Genomic DNA, 23,552 nt, shown 5'->3' with positions numbered 1-23,552 from the left:
GGGGGGCCTGGGTGGCTCAGTCGTTAAGCGTCCGCCTTCGGCTCAGGTCATGATCCCAGGGTCCTGGGATTGAGCCCCGCATCGGGCTCCCTGCTCAGCGGGGAGCCTGCTTCTCCCTCTTCCCCCCTCTCTTTCTCTCTCTCAAATAAAATCTTTAAAAAAAAACATTTTTTTAACTTTAAAAATGAGTTGCATTTTATGAAATGAATCAAATACTTTTTATATACCTAGATAGCCATTTTTAGATAAGCAGACCCACCTGAAAATTGATTTCTCCACTGGAACTTTATTCTTTTATGTGTTCGTAAACAGCACAGAGAGGCAGGAACCCGAGTACATGCGCAGGGTCCTTTGTAAGGTTATTTGATTTGCTCACTCTGGTGGCTTTAGGTTACGTCATACCAGAACCATTCCCAGAAGACTGTTGTGTGTCTGTGTTTAAAAATCTTCCCATAGTTCTCTGCAGTTTGGGGGATAGTATTACTAAAAATCTTACTTCAGTCTAAAATGTAACTCCGTAGGATGAAGTAACTGCGCCGCCCTGCCGAACAGTTTTGGTTGATTTTATCATGTAGGAATCTGGTTACATTTTTAGCTTCTGCAAAAATTCTTAGAATCTCTTCAGAGACCTTACTTTGTTGGCTTTGAGGACAAAAGGCATGTACCAAGTACATGTAGAAAATAGAACCCTTTATTCTGTCAGACATTACACATTTGGGTTCTAGAATGCTTACTTCCACTCCCTTACCTACTAGCTATTTATAGCACAAGAGGAATTTGTGAAAGTTTACTGAAAAACATCATACTGTTAAACATATATGGACATCAAAATAGATGAGTGTAATATTGTATAATAGATTACCTCAACACTTAATGGCTTAAAACAGTCACTTTCTTGGATTCTCGGTTGGGAATTTGGACTAGGGTACTGGGAGAATGGCTTGTACGTGTTCCACAATTTCTGGAGCTTCAGGTGGGCAGGGAGGCTCATTGGCTGGGGGCTGGAATCTTATGGCAGAGTCTTCACTCACAAGTCTAGCGGTCACTGCTGGCTTGGGTAGAACCTCATCTGGGGCTCCCTCACAACATGGCAGCCCCAGGAGAGTCAGAATTGAGACAGTGAGTGTTCTGGGGAAAAGGCAGAAGCTTCATCATCTCTTCATACCTAGCCTTGCAAGTCACACAGCTCCATTTCCACTCCATTCTGTCCATTACAAGCACATCACAAGCCCATCCCAATTCAAGGGGAAGGACTGTAGACTTTCTTCGTCATGAGAAGCCATTAAAAATCTTTTTTGCCTTTATCTTTGTATCGCACATACAGTGTTTCTAGTACTATGCCCTAAGATTGTTACATACAAGGTCATGGACTTTGAAAGGTAATATAACTCTTGTTCATACTCCTGCTTCTCTTCCAAGTGTTCTGGGAAGAGGGAGAAGGAAGACCAACGTGCGCCCAGAGATGCAGTGGTAGGTAGGGTGGGACTCATCCTTGCACCAGCACAGTTCTGCTAGCCAGCAGAGTATGGCTTAGGGGCACTCAAGCACTGCTCTTCTCAGTTAGCAGTTGGAAGAGATCACTGTCTGTTCCCTTAGTGATAAGGAGAGAGAACCCAGGAGATGAACAGTATTTCTGCCACAGGTGTCATACCTATAAAGCAGGATCATGTGTCCTGTTCCCTTGGGTAACTCACAGGCAGTCAGCAAAATGTTTAATCAGGGGGTGGGGAGAAAATGGTGAAGAAATATGTTATAATTTGATTTAATAGCTATAAAATTTAAAAATTTTTTGGAACTATGGGTTAGAAAGAAATGGAAAAATATTTAAGTACATAGTAAAAGGGCAAAAGATGAAATGGGAAAATAGAGACTATGTTCCTTAAAATATTGAAAGCCTTTTACATTTGTAATTTATCTCCAAATTTTATTTTAAAGAATGAAATGTTTGATGAGGCATTTCCTTTCCCCCATGCCTCCCAGTGGTTGGGGGAGGACATCTTTGTCCCTGAGGTTATTAACACATCTTGAGAAAAACCTTTCCAAGGGTGAGTCAGTCTCTGCTTTTGAGCCCCGTCAGAGTCCACGTTTTACCTGCTCCCCTGTGTTTCCTTCTATAGTCCCTGCCCTTCCACGGTCCGGCAGAGCGGTGGGGATCACTGAGTATTGACATTCTTCACAAGTTAGCAGGAACCCTGTAGGACCTAGAAGAACATCTGCACTCTGATTATTATTAGGACTTGTAACCAACCGTGTGACCTTTCTAAAAAGTGAGTGTTGGAAGGATTTTAAGTGTTACAAGGCTGGGACTCTCCCCAGAGATGGGACCTCTCTTTGGTATGTGAATCTAAACTGAAAAGAGGCACTTGCTCACCTGGAGGGAGGCAGAGGGCATGGCCGGCAGAGGGTATGGAGACGAAGCCCAGCCTTGTGGGTCTAGAATGTAGATAATATGCAATGTGCTTCCGTTTCATGGTAATAAAGAGGAGGTAGAGGCAAAACTGAGCAGCGGGGGCCTGGGCCAGGGCTGATGTGATATGGGCTGTGCGTATGCACCACTTCGCTGGCTTTCCTGGAGAGCAGTGGCAACCAGGAGTGGGGGACATGCACCCTGCACCCTGGCCAGAAAACAGCTCTGTTTGTCTCAGGGCCATGGGTGCTGAATTGGTGCTCTTGGGCTGGGGCTGCATCTGGGATGATGATAGATTAACAAGACCTATGGATCGAGTCGAGTGAGAAGAGGAACACTCAGTTGAAGAGGGAAGGAACCCACGTTTGTGATGCTGCACCTCGTGCAAAATTGAGTGCCTTGAAGTTAATCAGCACACAGTGAGTTTGTACTCCCAAGATTTCTTCACATTTAGTAAAGATTAATCTTGTCCTTGAACTCAGTTGTACTGTAGAAGCAAACATTTGGGCATGCCCAGGATTCTGAAATGGAGACCAGCCAGGGAGCCCTGAAAATCTGCCCCTTTTGGCTTGTGGACACTGGCAGTCGGAGGTTTGGCCATAACACGGCTGGGGGTTGGATCGCTTTGTGTCAAATGCAGCCCACTGCCTAGATCTGTTCCAGAATGACAAAGGGTGTGGACTTGACGCCTCCTTTCTGCTCTTTGTCTAATTGGGATGAAGTTTTCTTTCCTTCCTCAGGGGAACAGGACTTCATTGCTCATCTTAGGGAGGTTCTGATCCTAATTGCTCCCACGCTGCGTACTTGATCTCCCCAGGTACAAAGAATCGGGCGCCTCTAGGCATCCACGCGCCAGCCCTTCCCTCATAGACCAGCCAACAGCTCGGCCTTTGGAGCCCTACTCTTAACTCTCCTCTGTGTGACACACCACACGTGGCCTTGTAGTAGTCGCTGACCAGGACAAGACCAGGGCCACTGGTGTCCCTGCTGCCTGTGTTTGGATATATTATTGGCAGCAGACCTAAAAAGCGTCAAGAGATACTTATTTCTCTTAGGACTATGTTTTAGTAGGAAACTTTGCACAAGGCTGACCTTAAATGATGAAAAAGTAAGCTTCCAAGGAAAGCTTAGTATATCTTAGTAATCCTGTATATTTTAGATTAGGTTTTATTAGAAGGGGGTACCCGCCAGAGATCATATCTCTCAGTCATTTGGAGCCATGCTACCGATAACATATGGAAGTTATGATTTGCCATCTGTAAAACTTCACTGACAGTAGTGCTCAGGCATATTTAATTTCTGATAAACAATGATAAGCACTCCCATGACCACCCCCATTGGTTCATCTGAATCCTTCAGTCTTCTAAAGCATTCTCTCTCTTTTTTTTTTTTTTTTTTTTTTAACCCTACTCATTTCTGTCAACAAGAAGAACCGGCTAATATCTTATTTGCAAGTGCTGTTTGCAACCTGGCCTCCTCCTTGGTGTACAGACCAATTCTCCACATCAGCTGTACCTTTGAACATGCCCTTGCCCCAGAGCCCAAGCCCGGAGCTCTGCGACCACCTGGCACAGTCTGTCCCAGAAGACCAGGGTGACGCCATCCCCCATGCTGTTCCCTGTCTTCATTTGTTAACCTCCCACCATAGTTCACTTTTGCATTGCAAGGACTTTTGTCAGTATCCATGTGTTTTTTTTTTTCTTCCCAAGTATCCCTTTTATATTAAGCTCCATGTCATACATGAATATTTCCTTACTTCCTTACTTCCTTCACTCTGAACTATGTGTATTCTTGCCCTTCAGACTCCACAGATACTGCTTCTAAAACTCGGTTCTAAGGTTCCAGCAACTCTGGGTCTTTCTGCATGTTATTAAGGGCCATGCACAGAGTAGTACATTTTGGAAGGTACAGATTTTCCAAGATGGAAAATTTGGTGTGCTTTATGTAAACAAGTTGGAGTTTATTTAGTAATTGTTCCTGATACTGAAGTGTAGGAGGGGGGAAAAATGTTAGCAACATAGGAAAAGTGTCTTGAAGGTCACAGAATGCCTCTTCCCCCAATTCTTCAGCAAGTCCCCGTGCTGTGGCCCCTGTAAAAGAAAAGTCTAGGCCCCTTCATTGGTCTTCCCCATTCTTTTTTCTCATTTCAGCCATAGACAGTCTGGTTTTTACCATATTAAAGCAAATCAACCTAGTAAGGAACAGACTGACTTTTATTTACTGGCTATAGTTCTAAGCACCAGAAATGGGCAAAGGAGACCAAACAAAGAAATAGGAAAAATGAGGCATTGAAGGGGAGCCAGCATCGGGTTTGGAAGGGATGAGGCTTCCGTGGCGGCAGGATGTGCCTTTCTTGCACTGTTTACTCTGAGCTCAGGAATAGAAGAGGAAAGACGGTAGATCACACTACAGCTTGAAATGGATACAAAACATACCAGGGCGTGCATAGAGTATAATCAGACACTGGATGTAATTATGCAAATGTATGTATAAACGGTTTTTCGATGAATAAATCGTCTGCAGCAACCTTAACACTCAAGGTTAAAGTAAGCATAAGGGCATGATATGCCAGCCACTCAGTGACTTTGCCCAAGGAGCAGCTGAAAAATGTTATGCTTTGCTGTTTGCATCCGAATATACTTTGATACCTTGATAATATGAACTTTGAATCTTAAAGATTAATAGGACTTCCACTCCCTTCCTGGAAAGGGCACCACCTTGCTCGGGGAGGGGAGGGCAGGGCGGGGATTTAGCCTCAGGATGAATGTGCCAGGGTTGTTTTTAATCTGTTCGCTCTAGTGGGACTTCAAGCTAGTTGTATGTTTATTTTGTTTATTTTTTTTTAAAGATTTTATTTATTTGAGAGAGAGAGAATGAGAGATAGAGAGCACGAGAAGGAAGAGGGTCAGAGGGAGAAGCAGACTCCCCGCTGAGCAGGGAGCCCGATGCGGGACTCGATCCCGGGACTCCAGGATCATGACCTGAGCCGAAGGCAGTCGCTTAACCGACTGAGCCACCCAGGCGCCCTGTTTATTTTCTTTTTAATTAAACTTCACCTGGAATGTGTTTTAGTGGTAAGCATTTTGGAGGCCTGCTTAAAGGAAGGAAATGCTTAAATTTGCTTAGGAGAAAAATGTGCTTTCATCTTTCTTTATAAAATAAATTGAGAACTTCAAACATATTTCTGAAGGCCCTGGGCCCAACCTGTCTGATAAGAATACTAAGATTCATTCAGTGTTAGCATGTGGTTTTCTTTGCGTGAACATCGGTAAAACACCATGGATGGTGGGCATGAAATATTTGTTCTGCCATACTACTGATATGAGGATTCCATGCCTGAGCATGGCACAGGGCAGGTGAGTTTTTTTCTTACTCGTGGGTCTATTAAGACAACCTACTAGAGTGTTTTCTTTTTACTTCAAAGAATCTGAAGCATCATGTAAGGCTAGAAAGGCATTAAAAATGTATTTCCAGCCTGATAAGAACCCTAAAGAGAGGTGATAATACATAGAGGTGAATTCAGCCAAGGTTCCTCATGCTTATCGGACATTCCACTCTGTAAGCAGTGATTGAGTTCCCTGACTGTCCGAGGCACTGTTAGGAGGGAAGCGGGTATGGGCCAGGTGAGTCAAAGGCATGTGACCAGTATTTAGGGATCAGTGAACAAGTAGGTCACCACTGCAGGAATGCACATGGTTCAGGGACTGGGGGGCCAAGTGGGGAAGGAGAGAGAAGACTGGTGGGGAGGTCTTTCTTTCTGTGGCATACTAAACTCGTTAGACTGATCCTCAGGTGCTCGGCAAGTACTATGTGTTTCCAGAACTGGCAGTCCCTGAAATAAGGCTGCAGACTTAATCTTGGTTGGTCAGAGTGGGCAATTTGACCAATCCAAGTGAGGAAGATCTTAGAAATTGTGCATTGTCTTATACCTGAGAGGACTTTGTTGTTGTTGTTGTTACCAGAGCCACTTTAGAAATACCACAAGCACGATGCATGACTTGTCTCAGTTACAGATTTTTTTCTTTTTTTAAGATTTTATTTATTTGAGAGAGAGATTGAGAGTGACTGGAAGGAGGGCAGAGGGAGAAGCAGACTGCCCGTTGTTGACCAGGGAGCCCGACGCGGGGCTTGATCCCAGGACCCCGGGATCATGACCTGAGCCGAAGGCAAACACTTAACCAACTGAGCCACCCAGGTGCCCACAGAGCCCTTATATTAAGGATGACGTTGCATTGTCAAGTGCTTCATGTGCAAACAAACACTCCCCTAGAAGCTTTCCTTCTCTTGGTTCTATTCATCCAAACCCAGGAAATGAAACCATTATCTAAAATGCCTTCCTCAGTTTCTAATTTATTTTTTAAAAAATTGTGTGATTGTTCACTGTTCTTTTTTAGGGGAAAAGAAACAGTGGTTTCAGACAGTGCTTCTTTGGGAGTCAGAAGCACTGCAAGTTGACAAAGCTTTGTCCGGCGATGGGGTACACGTTCAGGCTGGCTGCTCGGAATGACATCGGCACCAGGTATGACATTCCTTGGCCCTCCTGCCGTTAAACACTCACGTGGTGATTCTGTGTCTTCCTCTCATGTGGTGGCTGGAAGGCGTGAATCCATCCCCTGGCTCCACACTGAACCAATTTGAGATCTTCCCAGAGAGAATCCTAATCAGAGGGTAGAAGGTGTCTCCCGAGGCGATGAGTGCTGCTGGGCGGCCTCAGTGCAGGCTCACAAGCTGTGAGGCAGGGCCCACGAGGGGTCTCTAGAAGCCCAGATGAAGGTAGCAGCCCAGATTCTGAAGGAAATCCCTTTTGAGGCTTTATTTTTTTCTCAGAACATGTGCCTTTTCCTTTCATCACTACTCATGCAGTTGCCTTTTTCAGTTATATTTGAGGTTGCCTGGTAGAGAGGAAGGAGTGCTGGGCTGGGCATTGTTGTCAAGCCCTGGGCAGACTCTCACAGGATTGGTGAAAACCCACCCTGGCCAGGGTACCGCCGCTTGCCTCTGAGCTGCAGAAGAAAGGCCAGAACAGGTGTCCGGGGATTAAAGATGCTTTGAAAAGACCATATCTCAGTTGTACTTCCTGGGTAACTCTTGATTAAGGGAAAAATCCTTTCTCTTTCATCACTGCTTATTGAAAAATCTTAACGGTTCAGCACATCATTGGTCCTCAAGCTTTTTTCCAGCCTCAAGAACATCACAAAGTTTCACAGCCCCCTCTCCCCACCCGTGATAGCCGGTGCACGTTTCGAGTCTGCCGGTTGAAAAAGTCATGATGATAAAGGCTTCAAGAGTTTGTCAGTGAATTGGAAGCACCCACAAACTTCTGAAAAATAGCACCATATATATTTGTAAAACAGTGTATTTTGTCAGCAGATGATCATTTGTGCTCACATTGATTTTAAGTTTCCTTGGTAGCCATGGGTCATAGCTTAGTGACATTGCACAGTGTTGTGCTTTCTGCTGGGTGCTTTCAGGGGGAAATAAATCCTTAACTATGTTGTCCTGCAATGTGCTGTGCTTTCTTAGTCGCAGCCTGAAGCAGGCAATCAGGCAAATGGAAAAGTGGGGTAGGGAATATCACGTAAAGGATGCTTGTCTTCCTTTGTTGGCCGAATCTGTCATGCCCCAGACCTTCCAACCCGAGCAAGTCGGGCAGTAGGTAGGCTTAGCCTTCCTCTTTTAAAATGCCAAGATTCCTCCCATGTTCCTAAATGTGTGTCTTACTGGGTTTATCTCTCTGTAGTGGTTATAGCCAAGAGGTGGTATGTTACACATTAGGAAACATTCCTCAGATGCCCTCTGCACCAAGACTTGTTCGAGCTGGGGTCACATGGGTCACGTTGCAGTGGAATAAACCAGAAGGCTGTTCACCTGAGGAAGTGGTCACCTACACTTTGGAAATCCAGGAGGATGAAAATGTAAGCTCTGCAGATTTTATACCCTTGCATATGTTCTGTATAAGTCAGTATCATCGTAACAGACAGAATACCATAAGTTACATTAGCTACTTAAGTTCAAAACCAGGTCCTTAACTTCTACCACTACCACCACTGGCTGTCCTTCCCACAGTCTTCCCCCATCTCAGGGAGTGGCATTCCTATCCTTCTGTTTGGGGAAGCCAGAAAATCTGGAGTTGTCCTTGACCCCATCAGTCAGCAAATCCTTTTAAATCTATCTTCAAAAATTAACCAGAAATCTGGCCATTTCTCAAAAGCTAAGGCTACTACCCTTTCCCAAGTCACCATTATCCCATCCCTGGATTTTTGCGGTGGTCTCATTAAGTATTTTCCCTCCCTTCGCCCTTATTAAACTATAGTCTGTTCTCCACAGGAAGCCTAGGTGATCTGTTAAGTAAAATAGATCATGTCAGTGCTCTGCTCAGAACCCTTCCTACCTCTGGGCCTTCTCCTCCCTTCCAGAATAAAAGCTGGAGCCCTTTCAATGCCTACCAGGTCCTGTGCTATTGGATTTTTCTTTCATGTCCTTGTTTCTGCCTCTGTAGTCTCATAGAACACACAGGCATATACCCTGGCCTCAGGGCCTTTGCGGTTTCTGTGCCCAATAGCTCGAAGTCCCTTCCACTCATCTCTGACTCATTTCCCCCATTCCGTCAGGTCCCTTCTCAACACATGACTTGTGGAGAGCCCTTCCCTGACCACCGTGTAAAACAGCACTATCCAATAGAACTTTCTGCAATGATGGAAATGATCTGTAGTTTGTGCTAGCCAGTGAAGGTAGCGCCAAGTTACACGTGATGATTGAGCACTTGAAATATGGCTGTGGGCGCAAGGAACTGAATATTTAATTGCATTTAGTTTAAATTTAAAGAGCCCCACATGGCTGCCTTATTTAACCGGCACAGCCCTAGAGGAACACCTCACTAGACCCACTGCTCTGTCCTTTCACCCCGCTTGATTTTCTTTGTCGTTGCCCTTAACACCACATGACATGCTTCATATTTATATATAGGTTTTATTTTTTTAATCACCGTCTGCACCTGGCATGGAAGGTTCTGGTGGGCAAGGCTTTGTCTGTTCTTGGGCCATGCTGAGCCCATAGAACGCGGAAGGAAGGCTGAGGCCTAGAAGGTGCTGGTGTAATCATTGATGGATGGATGGATGGAGCGATGCGTGATTGAGAATACTAATGAATGAATTCTGTACGTTCAGCTTTTAGGGGGATACTTAATCCTCTTAGACGATCATGCCTTTCCCATCCAGACTGTCCTTTCTTCCTTGGCCAGAAGAGGACACTGTGTGGTCAGAAACCTCAGCCACAGTTCATTACCTAGCACATTGCAGCTACACAGTGAAGACCTCAAAAGAAGAGGCTTTTCTCAGAAAAACGTTAAATACGTTCTTTTACAGTACATACCGCTTTGTCGCATAGCACTACTTGGTGGTGTAATCCTTTGTTTAAAATGCTTATTGAGTCACCAGGAGAAGTTTGCTCTGTGAGGAAAGCATATGGTGGTGTCTGTTCCAGAGCAGATTTGCATTCTCTCAAGGGGAGAGCATTGTTCTCATTCACATTAGTATTAGCCTCACAATAAAGTTCAGCAGACCCAGGAGAAACTACAATGAGATAAAGTTAAATTACTACTTAGAGCTAGAGCACTATCCGCAGCACCGTGGACTCTTGATACTCTTTTTTGCCATCCCTGCCAGACCTCTGGCCACTGGTGGTGATAGAGAGAGGCAATAGAAAAATCCTAAACACAAAGGTATTTAATAATGCCCAGATTTTATGATGCTGATGTTTCTTTCTGACTTTGCCTTTGCAGGATAACCTTTTCCACCCAAAATACACTGGAGAGGACTTAACCTGTACTGTGAAAAATCTCAAAAGAAGCACACAGTATAAATTCAGGGTGAGTCAGTCATTTCAGTACCTGAACTGCTTAAAAAAGCAGCCATTTCATGTTTTACCCATTTACCATTTCAAATGGACTCCATAGGTTAAAAGATTTTTAAGGTTCACCGCACTTTACATTTTTAAAGTAACACTTCTTAAAAGGCACACCGTACTTTAATTTTAAAACCCGGTTTTGAGAGAGGAAACTGTTGTCCTGTGCTGGAACAACTCGCATTACGGCGTGGCCAGGAGCCCTCGGCCGGGAGCACCCAAACCGACTGCTCCGTGCACCTGTCTCTCCCCCACACTTCACACCTTGGCCTTCCATGTTTCTCCTAATTCGATTTCCCTTTCACTCTCCCTCTGCCTTTGCTCTTCTGCCTGTTTTTTTCCTCAGCTGTTTTTATTTTTCTCTTCCATTACCCACTCCCTCCCTACTTAGGCATTGCTTTGGTCATAACTCACCACCCTTCATGTCACCATGGGACTCTGCACTGTAAGGAAAAACGGAGCTTTGCAGCTGTTAAGAGAAAAAGCCAAGCGGTGGGAGGCATTCTCTGCTGCAGTGCTGTTGATCTGTGCACAGCGCTGTGCGTTCTGCTAGGATGTGTCCGTTTTGGAGAGAGAAGCTTGTCTTCTGAGTCTTCCCTTCCTTCTCTTATTTGGGGAACAGATGGTGTTTGACACTTAGTAGTCATTCAGTAAATAGCTGTCAGATAATCAAGTGAAGTGTGTGACTGTTGGAGGAAAATGATAGTTTCTGATTTTTCACAAATGCTTGTTGTTTGGAGCCGGCTCTGAGGACATAGGGATGCTGCTAGCATTTCTCCACATGGTGGCATTGCCCTCCTCTTAAATAAATAAGGGTATTTTTACCTGTTTTCCCCTCCCCATATTTTCCTTCTGCAAAACAGTTAGAACCAGAGGGTAACATACTGGTTTTGTATTATGCCTTCTTGTAAGGGTAAAATGTCTTTCACTAAAACCCACCTATATTGTTTTATTTTTAATTGTTCATAGCTAACTACATGGAAAATAAGTACCTCATGAAGGAAACGCTTGTAAATCAGTTGTTTGAGATTCAGAGAGAGAAAATGTATGTGTGTGTCTGTCTGTGTGAGTTTGCAGATGCCTTGATCTCACCATGTTCAAAAGTTCCTATTTCGAGGCTTCTGGGGGCCTCAGTCGGTTGAGCATCTGCCTTCGGCTCAGGTCATGATCTCAGGGTCCTGGGATCGAGTCCCTCATTGGGCTCCCTGCTCAGCGGGAGTCGGCTGTCCCTCTCCCTCTCTCTGTGCATTCTCTCTTGCGTGCGCTCTCAAATAAATAAAATCTTTTTTTAAAAAGTCCCCATTTCTTTAATACCTGATATCTAAAGCATGTTAATATTTTTTCGGTTGTATTATAGCTGACTGCTTCTAATGTGGAAGGGAAGAGTTGTCCAAGTGAAGTTCTGGTGTGTACGACAAGCCCTGACCGGCCTGGGCCTCCCACAAGACCCCTCATTAAAGGACCAGTTACATCTCATGGCTTTAGTGTCAAATGGGGTATGTTTTGCTACTGGTGCTGTTGCTTATTTTTGACAGATTTTTAAAAACTGATTAACTTCAGGAGTGACAAACCAAAATAAGAAATAAAAGGTATTATTTGTGGGAGTTCTACAGATTTGGAATATATGAATGAGAAACATTCAGAGAATTCCACCAACTGGTAAAATGGACAATTTTAAGAGCATTTTACTTATGATTTTTCCTGTATTTTTCCTCCTATACTATTTAATATATTACTGATTTGAATGGAGTAATCTCTGAATATATATTCATTCTTCAGTAGCTTGCCCTTACCAAATGGTAGTGATACTTAAGGTAAAAAATTGATTTATAAAATTAATGCTGAAAATAAATTTCAGACTTTAGGTATGTCATCATAAGTAAATTTTGACGTACAGAATGTTCAAGTTAAGAAGAACTAGGAAAACTTTAGTTTTTGTTGTTGCTTGTATGTAACCAGAAGTCTTGAACTTCAGTAATTTTTCATATTGAAGTTATGTGGTGTTTGGGAGGTATGGAGTGGAAGGATATTGTGGCTCACCTCTGCAACATCGATTATTTCAGTGAAATGAAGGCCATTAGAGGGGCACCTGGGTAGCACAGTTGTTGGTCAAGCCTCCCACTCTTGGTTTCGGCTCAGGTTGTAATCTCAGGGTCGTGAGATTGAGCCCAGCATTGGGCCCTGTGCTCAGTGCGGAGTCCACTTGAGTTTCTCTCTCTCCCTCCCCTACCCCTCCCCCATGTACACTTGTGCGCCCACTCTCCCTTTCTCTCAAATAAATAAAACTCAAAAGAAAAGAATGTCATTAGAATGTTGATAAACATTTGCAATTATATGTAAAACTATTATGATGTATATAATTATCACTAATGTGTCATAATAGCTACCTGAAAGGCAAAAAATAAAAGGAGAAATTTAAAATAAGATTTTACCTGGCAGCCAAGTGATGTAAAGGGAACTTAAAATATTAAACCTTTGGGGCTGTTCCCACTGGCTCAGTGGGAAGAGCATACGTCTCTTGATCTTGGGGTCATGAGTCTGAGCCCCAGGTCGGGTGTAGTGATTACTTAAATATTTTTTTAAAAAAATAAATTACTCTTAAACTGTTATTGGAGGATCAACCATCAAGACATAAAACTGTATCAAGTTACCTAATAATTTTGAGGCAGAATTATTAGGATATCTGTTTCCTTGGTAAATGGATATGATTAAGAGAAACTAAAAATCTAGGTGTGCTTTTTGCCAGATTATAAAGCTTTTTTCTCAGAAAATCCTAGAAAATCCCATAAATACTAAATGTTTACTTTGATTAGCTATATGCTATAATATTTAACTTCATTACTATTGTTTTGAATATCTTCTTACTGAAATGTGTATACATTAATGCAAATACCAAGTGAAAGAAGGGAAGAAAAGTTCCTAAATCTATATCCACAATATAGAAGTGGCAGACTGACAGTAGAGGTAAAATTCTGCATAGTCTTGGAAAATTATAATGCAAGGTATTTTTCTGCTCAGAAAAGAAAACTTGCAGGCACAGAGTTAGCAGTGGAGTAAATACCCAAAGTCCACACCCGTTCCTCAAACCACCTCTTTGGTGCACGTTCTTAGTGATCCACAACTTCGGCTGCATATCAGGTTCACTTGGGATATACAGTATGCTTAGTGGCAAACTATGATGGAACAGATTATTACATTCTGATGTTTTATTTATCTTGTCAGTAAATTTTGCACTTTTCTTTCCTTTCCTCTCCATCTCAAAAGAATCTGGTCACTGGTAACCTAAGTGAAGTACAGAATAAAATAATAATAAAAGAAGTATATATTTCACCTTATATAAAAATTACTGAATATTGAAGAACAGGCTTCAGAGTTCTCAAAGTAGATTTATTTTTACTTAACTCTTAGAAAAATCAATTCATATTTTGAATTTTGCTCGTTTCACTAAATAACACTTAGATTATAAAACTTTGAATAATCTGAGCACATTCTGGGTTTCTTGATGTTTTTGTTTCTTTTGTTTTCCAAGAATAATACAGTAATGATTTTACCTTTTACTTAAATCCAGAATTAAGGCAGTTATGTTAAGTAACTTTCTGTGTTCTAATGATATTTGCCGATAAAAATCGATGCCCTTTCATAACTAATAAGGCATTTGCTTACTTTCCAGATCCTCCAAAGGACAATGGTGGTTCGGAAATACTCAAGTACTTGCTGGAGATTACTGATGGAAATTCTGAAGGTGAAGTTTTGGGAAATCATTTTACTCAAATTCAGGAGCAACCCCTGTTATCTAATATGATGAGCATCTGTATAGTCATAGTGGGGCATAGTGCGCAGCCATTAATTCTCATGATAGTGATACTACAGCAAATAAACCTTAATCACATTTTTACGCACAGCATCAGGGATCAGAGTACGCTTAAAAGGTACATTTTTATCATGTTTTTAAATTTTCCACATCGTTGCTTTAAACCAGTGGTCCTAATTAATAGAATAATTACATTTTCATCCCCATTCTTGGCACCTTTTTTCTGGAAATTCTTACAAGCAGAAGACTGTCAGAAGCAATCAGCAGGAAGGATAAGGTGGAGACAGCAAATGAGTGCGATAATCTACAAATTCCCATGTACAGTGATAGCAAACAAAACATAGTGTCGTGAGTTAGTGACAGTGTCACACTTTTATGTCAAGTTTAGCAAATGTCTTTCCGTCTTTGTGACATCTGAGTCAGATTATTCATCCCTGTCACACTATGTGGATTAGAGTAGTACAGTGTTAGAGACCGAATTCCTTAAATAGTGCCTTTTAAAAAATTCTTAGATCTTTTTTTCTAATAAAATTCATAAGGCTTTAGTAGGAAAAAGTATAGTCATCAGAACTTTAAAAATGACATATCTTATCACTCTGATAATCCCTTTAACCACTCATTTAAAAAAAAAAAGTGATTTAAGGCATAGGGCAAAAAAAAAAAAGAGCGTTAACAGTGACTTTTACAGACAGGCAGCACAGGTGTGTGCTTGTCTTTTATTCTGTACCTCAGTAGCCACCTGGAGTACTTTGGTTTTCATGTCAATCAGCTTCTCTTTTAAACTAAAAACATGAGAATGTTTTGAGATGGGCATCAGCTGTGCTGATGGACATAAAATTATATTCTGGCCTAAAAATTTGATTTAGTTTCTTACGTTAGAAAACCTCCCTAGGAGAGAAGTCAGGTGTATGCGGTGGCTCCTTGTGAAAACCTAAGTATGTTTTGAATTTCTTGTGGCTCTCTTGACCACTGATACCAAATGAGAAGTAGATGCCATTCTCTACAAAAGTGAACAGTTTTGCCAGCACATAAAGTAGGTGCTTAATTGAACCTCTTCTGTCGTTCCCGTTCCCATTTGCCCCTTCACGGGTTTTTAACCAGCAGTGTCGGAATACTGCTTTCTAATCCCCCCACCCTTGGCCCTGGTGCCTGTGACTTCATGGGAAATCCGTCCTGCCAAGGAGCCGGGGGAAGATTACTTGAGGGTTACTTGAGTAAGATATCATGGGAGAGGGTAAAACTATCTTCCTTAAAACAACCTCATGGAGAAAAGCCTTCTGTGAGATAGTCCTCTGGCAGCAGGGCCACTGGAGAGAGCTACAGAGAGGAGGGAGAACATCCAGCCACTGGGATTTGTGAGGCGCGTCCCTGGTGAAGCAGCCCCCGACCCTTTCTCCCTGGTGACATTGGCCTCACCAGGCACCAGATCCCTTGGGCGGCCCCACTTGCTTTCTTTAACCCCCAGAAGTGGTCAGATAACTAGGTCACCCTGAGTGCTTCATCTTTAATTTGTCACCCTCCCAGCCATGTCTGTCTTTTAAGTGAGGTCCATGAAGACAGCAGATTTTGCTCCCAAAGGACACCGTATATAACAGGAGGATTTCACTTACCGTGACCTCCCAGCAGATGAGAGCAGGAGAGACTCTTCGGCATGTCCCAGACTGCCCAGCAGCCTTCCCCATACCCAGCTGACCCCCGAGGCCTCCTCCCCCTCGACGACCGGTTCACAGCTTGCTTGACATTGCCCTCTGTTGCCGCTTGTTGCCCACCCTTCCCCGTACCCACTACAGATTTTGTGTGGTTTCCAGCATCCAAACCTCATAGTCAGCAAATGTAATAATGGTGGTATTAAGTAGTCTAGCCTGTAGTACTAAGTATTAAAAATGATTCCATCAGATTTTAAATATTTAACTTCGTGAAGGAGATGGAAAGAGGGCCCTTGGCTATTTAAAAAAAAAAGACTAGGAGATGCTGGTTCTCATGGTAACCACTTGGAGCTTTTTCCCAGTAGTAGTGGTTGATACTGTGACATTTTTACAGAAGGCATAAACTCATACCTGAGTTGTTTTTGTTTTTTTTTTTTAAGATTTTATTTATTTGAGAGAGAGAGAATGAGAGATAGAGAGCAGGAGAGGGAAGAGGGTCCGAGGGAGAAGCAGACTCCCTGCTGAGCAGGGAGCCCAATGTGGGACTCGATCCCGGGACTCCAGGATCATGACCTGAGCCGAAGGCAGTCGCTTAACCAACTGAGCCACCCAGGCGCCCTCATACCTGAGTTTTGTCTTACAGCGAGTCAGTGGGAAGTGGCGTACAGTGGATCGGCTACGGAATACACTTTCACCCACTTGAAACCAGGCACTTTGTACAAACTCCGAGCATGCTGCATCAGTACTGGTGGACACAGTCAGGTTGGTTTTGTTTTGGCATAAAAGTAAACTTCTTGGGTCAAGTTCAGACAACCGATCCATACCGTCTGAATAAAATTCCTATTTCAGAATGTATCGTGGTAATGCGACCCGCCACGGTATCACATCAGGAAATGAAAACTCTCGAGTTTTTTAAATTGTGCATTAGAGGACAAAAAAGATAGGCCCCGATGATTCTCAGCTGAATCGTGGTATTGTCAGGTACAATTGTCACTTAGTTATTTCTTAGAAGACTTTGGCGTGATCACATGTGACAGCTGAAAATTGAATGTTGCCTGACATTCATATTAGCTAACTGAGAGGAACCTCCATTATTGCAATGATAGAAAAGCAGAGAATTTAAAGTCAAAAAGATATGACCTCGTGTACAGCTGTGCTGTTACTACATCTGGCAATTTTGTGAGAATGAGATACACCTTCCCCAAGGTACTTTACTGCCATCTGTTGGAAAATTACTACAAAAACTGTATAAATCTATGATGACAGAGCTGAATAGACACCTTTGCAGTTGTGCAGTGCCCAACTTACACAACTGTAGGCAGCAGCGTATTCCTTATTGTCTGCTCTTTATTTGACCTTAGACCAGCCAGGTAACATGTCAGGAGCCTTGGTTTCAACCACACCGTGTTCTCATAACGCTCAAAATAACCTCATAAATACACAGGGAGTGCCCTAGAAATCAGATAGTTGTGTAAATGGCTTTAACTTATATTCAGAAAGTACGTGAAAGGCAAGGTAGTAAAAAGCCATTTTCATTGTAGGAATATTTAACACTATGGTTTGAAACCATCCTGAGAGAGAGACAGAGATGGTGGCTTAGGGCCCTGTGCTGGGTTTATTTTTCCCAAGAACGCGTGCCGTTACGGTGCCTAGCTTTGCTGTCAGCATACCTCCAGTGTTGTTGTGTTTGTTCTCTTTCTCCCCCGCAAGGATAGTGGTACTGTGATGTCTAGACTACCCGTATACGGGAGAGAGAGACTGTGTGAAAAGGGGGTCCAGTTAGACCACTCTCCAGGGCCAGAGCTCTCTGGAATGCTTCCCCAGGGTGGGATATACCCACTTCAAAGCCACCAGTTGTCCCCAGGCACCTCCTGTGTGTGAGGCGTGGCACAGAGGCTGTGCTGCTTGAATGTATGGAGTCCATCTCCTCTGCAACACTTCTTCTCAGGAAGAGTAATGAGTTTGGTTGAGCTGCATGCCCGACACCCCCCACCCCGCTGCCGCCCTGTTTTCTCCTGTCTCAGAAAGACCGTCAACTTCTACATCACCAGCCTTACACAACCAGATCCTACAGAAAGAAGGCCTACTTATTTTAGCATTAACAGAACCTGCTGGTTAACGTCACACTCAGTTGATTAATAATGAATTTATTTGCTTTTCTGCTCTGTATGTGGATGGTTAGCCATTTATGGCACCATTTAAAAATTTCATCCAGCTGTTGTTTTGTGTTCTCTTCTGTCCTTGTGAAGGATCTCTGATTTTGGTTTAAAGGAAAGTAATTGTGTGCTTAGAACAGACAACCCATGTCTGTGAATGTGACTTCAGATACCATTTTTACCAGTGCCATATGCAGTATACGGTCACACTTCACATACACACATGCGCGCATACACACGAGGGAAGGTCTTGTTGCATAAAAATTATGTGTACACAAGTAGGGCATGGCGTCAAAAATCTGAGCTCAGACTTCAGCAAAATCAAAGAGTAGGATAGAGCAAAATTCAAATGATAGTGCAGGAAAAGATGGGATGAAGTGTGAGAGAACACAGCCAGCCTACCCATGTTGACACTCTCCACTTGGAGCTCCTCCAGCCTTTGTTTCTCTACCACCCACTCATCCTGGACACTTACCTCCAAGAATCTAGTTTCCCCCACCTCCTATCTTCCCCCCCTTGCCCTCCTCTTCATTATGGTGATCCACCACCTTGTCTGAGTTTTGTGGGTTTTTTTTTTTTTTTAAGTTTTCTATTTGCTTTACCCAAAACCCAAAATCCAGTTTTGCAACTCTGTACCTCTTCTTCGGTGGAGGGGAGGGAGAAAGATGGGAATTCTTGCCCTCGTTGTACTTCAGTAATGTCTTGAATTATTTCCTAATTTTTTCAAGTCTTATGTATTTATATATTTACTTCTTCAATTGGACTAAAGATTTTTTGAGCAAAAAAAATTATGTGTACACATTCAACATGTAACCCCCTTTTGGTAGCATGTTCAGTTAGAGGGTAGAATTTGCCTGGCATGTAGAGGTCTAGTGAATTCACAATAACCAAGAGATGGTTCTCACCGGTGTCTCTCCTGCAGTGTTCCGAAAGTCTCCCTGCTCGCACGCTAAGCATTGCACCAGGTCAGTGTCGACCACCGAGGGTCTTGGGTCGACCAAAGCACAAAGAAGTCCACTTAGAGTGGGGTGAGTAAATAAATCTTCACATTGACAATGACAACTGGGACAATTGGAGATTGAATCTCGGATTTAATGCTTTGTTACTAAGTCGGCAGTCTTCTAAAAACCATAGTGTTTTTGGTTGAAAATGTCCATTTTCTGTTGAATGTGTGCTGGCTGGGGTTCATGTTCTCCTGTGCTCTGTCGCTCTTCCTCCCGTGCCTTCTGGTGCCACACATGCTGGGTGGGCATCCTCTGTCCTTCAGGGGGCACTTTCTAGAAGATCTTGCAGAGCAGCCAGTCTTTTTCAGGAATTTTTCAACTTTATTCATAAAAGCAAAGTTGTGCTCAATTTAGAGATGAAAGCGAGAGGTGGTTTGTAAGGTAATGTCTAATTCTTTCGTCCGGTGGGCCCTGACCCTTTGTGGTATTGATTCAAGCTGTATGAGCATTTCCTGTTGTGTCAGCAGTTTACAGCATGTAAAATTGCAAATATAAACCTGCAGAACTCTGACTGCTTTTTCCCCACCACTTAAGTCTACAACATAATAAAATAGTTTACCAACTCTGGGTCATTTATCTTGATTTAATGGGACCTTTGATTTTAAGTCCAAGAGATTTTCTAATGTACCTTGCTTTCCATAGAGTGTAAAGACATTTCCCTAATGGTTTTATTGTTTTCAAATTATTCTATTAATATAATTAAATGTACTTAAATGTACTTGCTTTGGAAAGTACAGATAATATCATTCAGAAGCTCCTCCATATATCTTCTCTTTTGGCGGGGAGAGAACGGCTCCCCTGTAAGAGAGATACTGAGGACCAGTCACGTGACTACGTGACGTTTTGCAAACCTGGTGGGCAACCAGCTGTGACGTGGTCAACTGGAGGCACAAAAATGTTCTAAGATGAAAAGCATTCTCCATTCCCAGATGTTCCTGCCTCAGAAAGTGGCTGCGACCAGGTCTCGGAGTACAGTGTGGAGATGACAGAACCTGAGGATGTAGCTTCCGAGGTGTACCACGGGCCAGAGCTCGAGTGCACCGTTGGCAACCTGCTCCCCGGAACCATGTATCGTTTCCGGGTGAGGGCTCTGAATGATGGAGGGGTGAGTACAAGCTTGTACGCCATAATCAAAATACAAGGTTCTAACTTCCCTATCCACCCTCCTGAAATTCCTCAGCAGTACCTGTCCAGCCTTGACAACCGTTAAAGTAGCATATGTAAAATCTCTTTTCTGAGGTGATATATTATTGTGATTTCCTATTGACCCAGCATTGGAAATTTTGTCTTGTCCTCGTATCATTCTGTTTTTTAAGATTTTATTTATTTATTTGAGAGAGCACAAGCAAGGGGAGGGGGAGGAGTAGAGGGAGAGAGAGAAGCAGACTCCCCACTGAGCAGGGAGCCCAAAGTGGGGCTCCATCCCAGGACCCTGGGACCATGATCCGAGCCAAAGGCAGACGCTTAACCGACTGAGCCACCCAGGCGCCCCCCTCATATCATTCTGTTAAGAAAGAGTTCAAGGTTAATAAGAACATCACCCTTTAGATGCTCTTGGTTGTTTTAAAAATAATTTCGTTACTCACTCGTTGACTGTATTAATCAGTTATGGGAAATTAGGTCTACATAAGAAGTCCTTTACCATATTGTCTAAATGACCCAGCAGTATCTTAGGTCAGTTTTCAGAACTAGAGTGGGGTAGAGGGCAGGGAGTCCAGCTTCTTGTTTTTGCTTTGTTTCCAGTGAAGACTGGAGAGCTCTTCTTGGCCCTGTCTTCTGCTGTTCCTCTGGGAGGTGTCGAGGTGGCCTATCAGACTGGAAGTCTATGTCTGTATTATACCCATATTTTAAATTGCAGAGTGATGTGGGTTGGGGCTAGATTCACGATAAGAGCAAGGTAACCAGATACAGTCTGCTTTCTGGTGCAGACTGCTGCTACAGACCCCCAGGCATACTCATGATTTGTACAGTTGAGTTCCATACAAATAAATAGATGGAATTCATTGATGGGATTTTTAAAAATAAGAAAGCACAACCAACAGCAGCACGAAGTTGTTGGTGACTTTTACTCATTCTCAGTAGTCCTGCACGAGCATGGCAGAGGGGAACATGTCAGTCGCCAGTCCATCTCCTCCGCTAGCCACGCTCAGTGGTGAAAACATTTGTCCTAAAATAGGATTGCAAGCCTTTAGCAGGAGCTGGATTCCTTCTAATTCCCAGTTGGGAAGGAATTTCAGACACACCACAACTATTGAAATTTAAAAAGAAAAAAAAAAAAAGACCAGTGTAAAATTGAACAAAAATGTTTTGACAAGAAGATAAGAAAGCTTATGCACCTGAACGTCTGTAACCAAAAAGAGCATGGAAGGGGATGACCACAGATGCTGCAGAAACTGTTGTGCTGTTGTTTTTGCTCATTTTCCCGTCTGCTGTTCAGGGCATCTCCGCCATAACAAAGATAAATGTGCAGCTCTGTGCCTCTGAGTCTTACTTTCTGTCTCCTTTCACTAATTTATCATCTAAAAAAAATTGTCATCAGCCTCAGTTTATTCCTGTTCTATTGAAAGTTAACCACACATCTGACGGTAGTCAGCTTCTGAGGTCTGTTCCAGAGAGCCTCTCTCCCATCCACCCCCCGCCCAGTGTATTTGCAAGTCGTCTTGGAAAATTTGAGTGGTGTTTTGGTTGTTGGTTTTTTTTTTTTTAATCTTTTTTTCCCATTTTGGAAAAGCATAGTCATATGTTTCAGTAGCCTGGAAATTATTTTATTGTATTCTTTGCCCAAACTATTTGTGGTATCACAAATTCCCCTATTAAATTGGGTGATTATGGTTCTCTCGAAATAATGGCGGTTGGCTCTGAGTAGTGTGATCACCGAAGGCCGTATAAAGAAAAGAGGAGTGCAGTATAAACCTTCAAATGGTTGAAATGGTGGGGTCATGCTGAGAACATGTTAACAGGAGCATTCATTTTCAAAATGGAAAATACCAATAACTAGAACAAATACCTAGAATTTGATAACCAATTTCAAGTAGATTTTTGTGTGTTGAAAATTAAACTGCGGTGTACATCTGACTTCATTTTCTTTGATGTTCTGTGGGAAATGTTAGAATGCTCTGTTGTGTCAAAAACCAGCGTGTTTTTATTTCTGATATCAGAATAAAGGAAAAATGTTTGGTAAACCAACTTTGTGATCCTTTGGAATAAAATGACATACTTTATTATTAGTAAACATTTACCATTCAGGGAATGTATGTAGGAAAAAAACTTTACACACATTCAATTGGGAGTGAAAACCACTAGGAAATATTTTTTAATCAGTTGGACTGATGCTGGTGTTAACCTAGCCCTTACATATGCACACATACACATGTGTGTGCACAGCATACATACAGGCCTGTGTGTGTTCTTCTCTTTCAGTATGGCCCCTATTCTGATGTCTCAGAAATTACCACTGCTGCCGGGCCTCCTGGACAGTGCAAAGCACCTTGTATTTCTTTTACACCTGATGGATGTGTCCTAGTGAGTTGGGAGGTAAGTCAGATGCGTGTTCTGCATCAACTCCTGTTTCTTCTACTTTGTCTGCCCCCAAATGCAAGTTGTGAGGAACCTGCAAAGCTAAAATTCACATGTAAGTGATTTTTACACATTAATCTCCCTTGGCACTTGCTTATATCATTCAGAGTTATGGACATTTTCTCACTTGTCGCAATTGAGAGGAAGTTGAGTATCTCTTTCACGTCTTTCTTTTGTATTTGAAATCTGCAGGGGCATGTTGCTCTTTTTCCCCAGTTCAGTTAGTTGAACATGAACATCATAGGATTTTCTTCTCAGTGACATTAACCACGCGAATTTCTGCTTTCCAGAGTCCTGAGAGCTCTGGTGCCGACATCTCAGGGTACAGGTTGGAATGGGGAGAAGATGAAGAATCCTTAGAACTCATTTATCATGGGACAGACACCGGCTTTGAGATAAGGGATCTGTTGCCTGCTGCACAATATTGCTGTAGACTACAGGTAGGTGGACACTACTCAGATGTTACTCATAGACACTGGTGTTCCATGAGACACTGGGGAGCTTACTCACAGGCCTGTGATGGAGGCTATCGAGGGATGATATGGAAAAAGTCCTTTTAAATACAAATAAATGTAATTGTTTTGGTATCTTATAATTAATTTCTGCTTTTCTAGGAGGTCTGCAACATAAGAAGACAAACCAATTCTGCATAACTCTGTTTCTCACCACCCTGATGTCTTGCTTGTGAATTCACTGATTAAATGACCAAGTCCAAGGCAAAGGGGTCACAGCTCCTTGGGGAAGGTTCCTTCTGTCTGAATTCTCCCGACATGCACATTTCAGTGGGAGAGATGCTTAAAAAAGACAGATGATGGATATGCTGGTGGTTAAATGGAGCCAGATACAAACATTAGAGTGATTTGCACTAGTCTGCATTAGATTACAGGATCTACCTCCCGCTTCCCAGTGACCATTAACAAGGCTGGTTAGCTGTAAGCTTTGACTCAGGAGTCCAAATAGAATAACATCAAGAACAGTTGGTTGGCTCCTAGCCTAACCCCTCAAAGTGACAGCAGTCATGAGTTTACTTTTACTTTATGGACTCAGATA

General features: G+C 42.8%; 1 protein-coding gene across 9 annotated transcripts in view; it reads left to right on the top strand.

Annotated features, from left to right (window-relative positions):
- The window catches only part of FNDC3B (fibronectin type III domain containing 3B), a 343,320-nt gene that overhangs the window by 276,304 nt on the left and 43,464 nt on the right, over positions 1-23,552 (top strand). For 8 of the 9 annotated variants that reach the window (XM_073897214.1, XM_073897186.1, XM_025878804.2 and 5 more), the window contains 10 exons: positions 6,802-6,926; positions 8,148-8,322; positions 10,188-10,274; positions 11,667-11,805; positions 13,980-14,051; positions 16,410-16,528; positions 18,845-18,950; positions 19,856-20,031; positions 22,347-22,460; positions 22,793-22,942. In XM_073897214.1, the coding sequence (XP_073753315.1) occupies positions 6,802-6,926; positions 8,148-8,322; positions 10,188-10,274; positions 11,667-11,805; positions 13,980-14,051; positions 16,410-16,528; positions 18,845-18,950; positions 19,856-20,031; positions 22,347-22,460; positions 22,793-22,942 (1,263 nt within the window). The remainder of the gene's footprint in view (positions 1-6,801; positions 6,927-8,147; positions 8,323-10,187; positions 10,275-11,666; positions 11,806-13,979; positions 14,052-16,409; positions 16,529-18,844; positions 18,951-19,855; positions 20,032-22,346; positions 22,461-22,792; positions 22,943-23,552) is intronic. The other variant, XM_073897217.1, reaches the window with a different exon arrangement.

This window comes from Callorhinus ursinus, unplaced genomic scaffold (assembly GCF_003265705.2).
Source record: "Callorhinus ursinus isolate GAN/ISIS: 27379988/994484 unplaced genomic scaffold, GSC_fseal_2.0 scaffold1, whole genome shotgun sequence".
Taxonomy (NCBI): Eukaryota; Metazoa; Chordata; class Mammalia; order Carnivora; family Otariidae; genus Callorhinus; species Callorhinus ursinus.
Note: the sequence above shows the minus strand (reverse complement) of the source record. Positions and strands in the feature narration are given on the sequence as shown.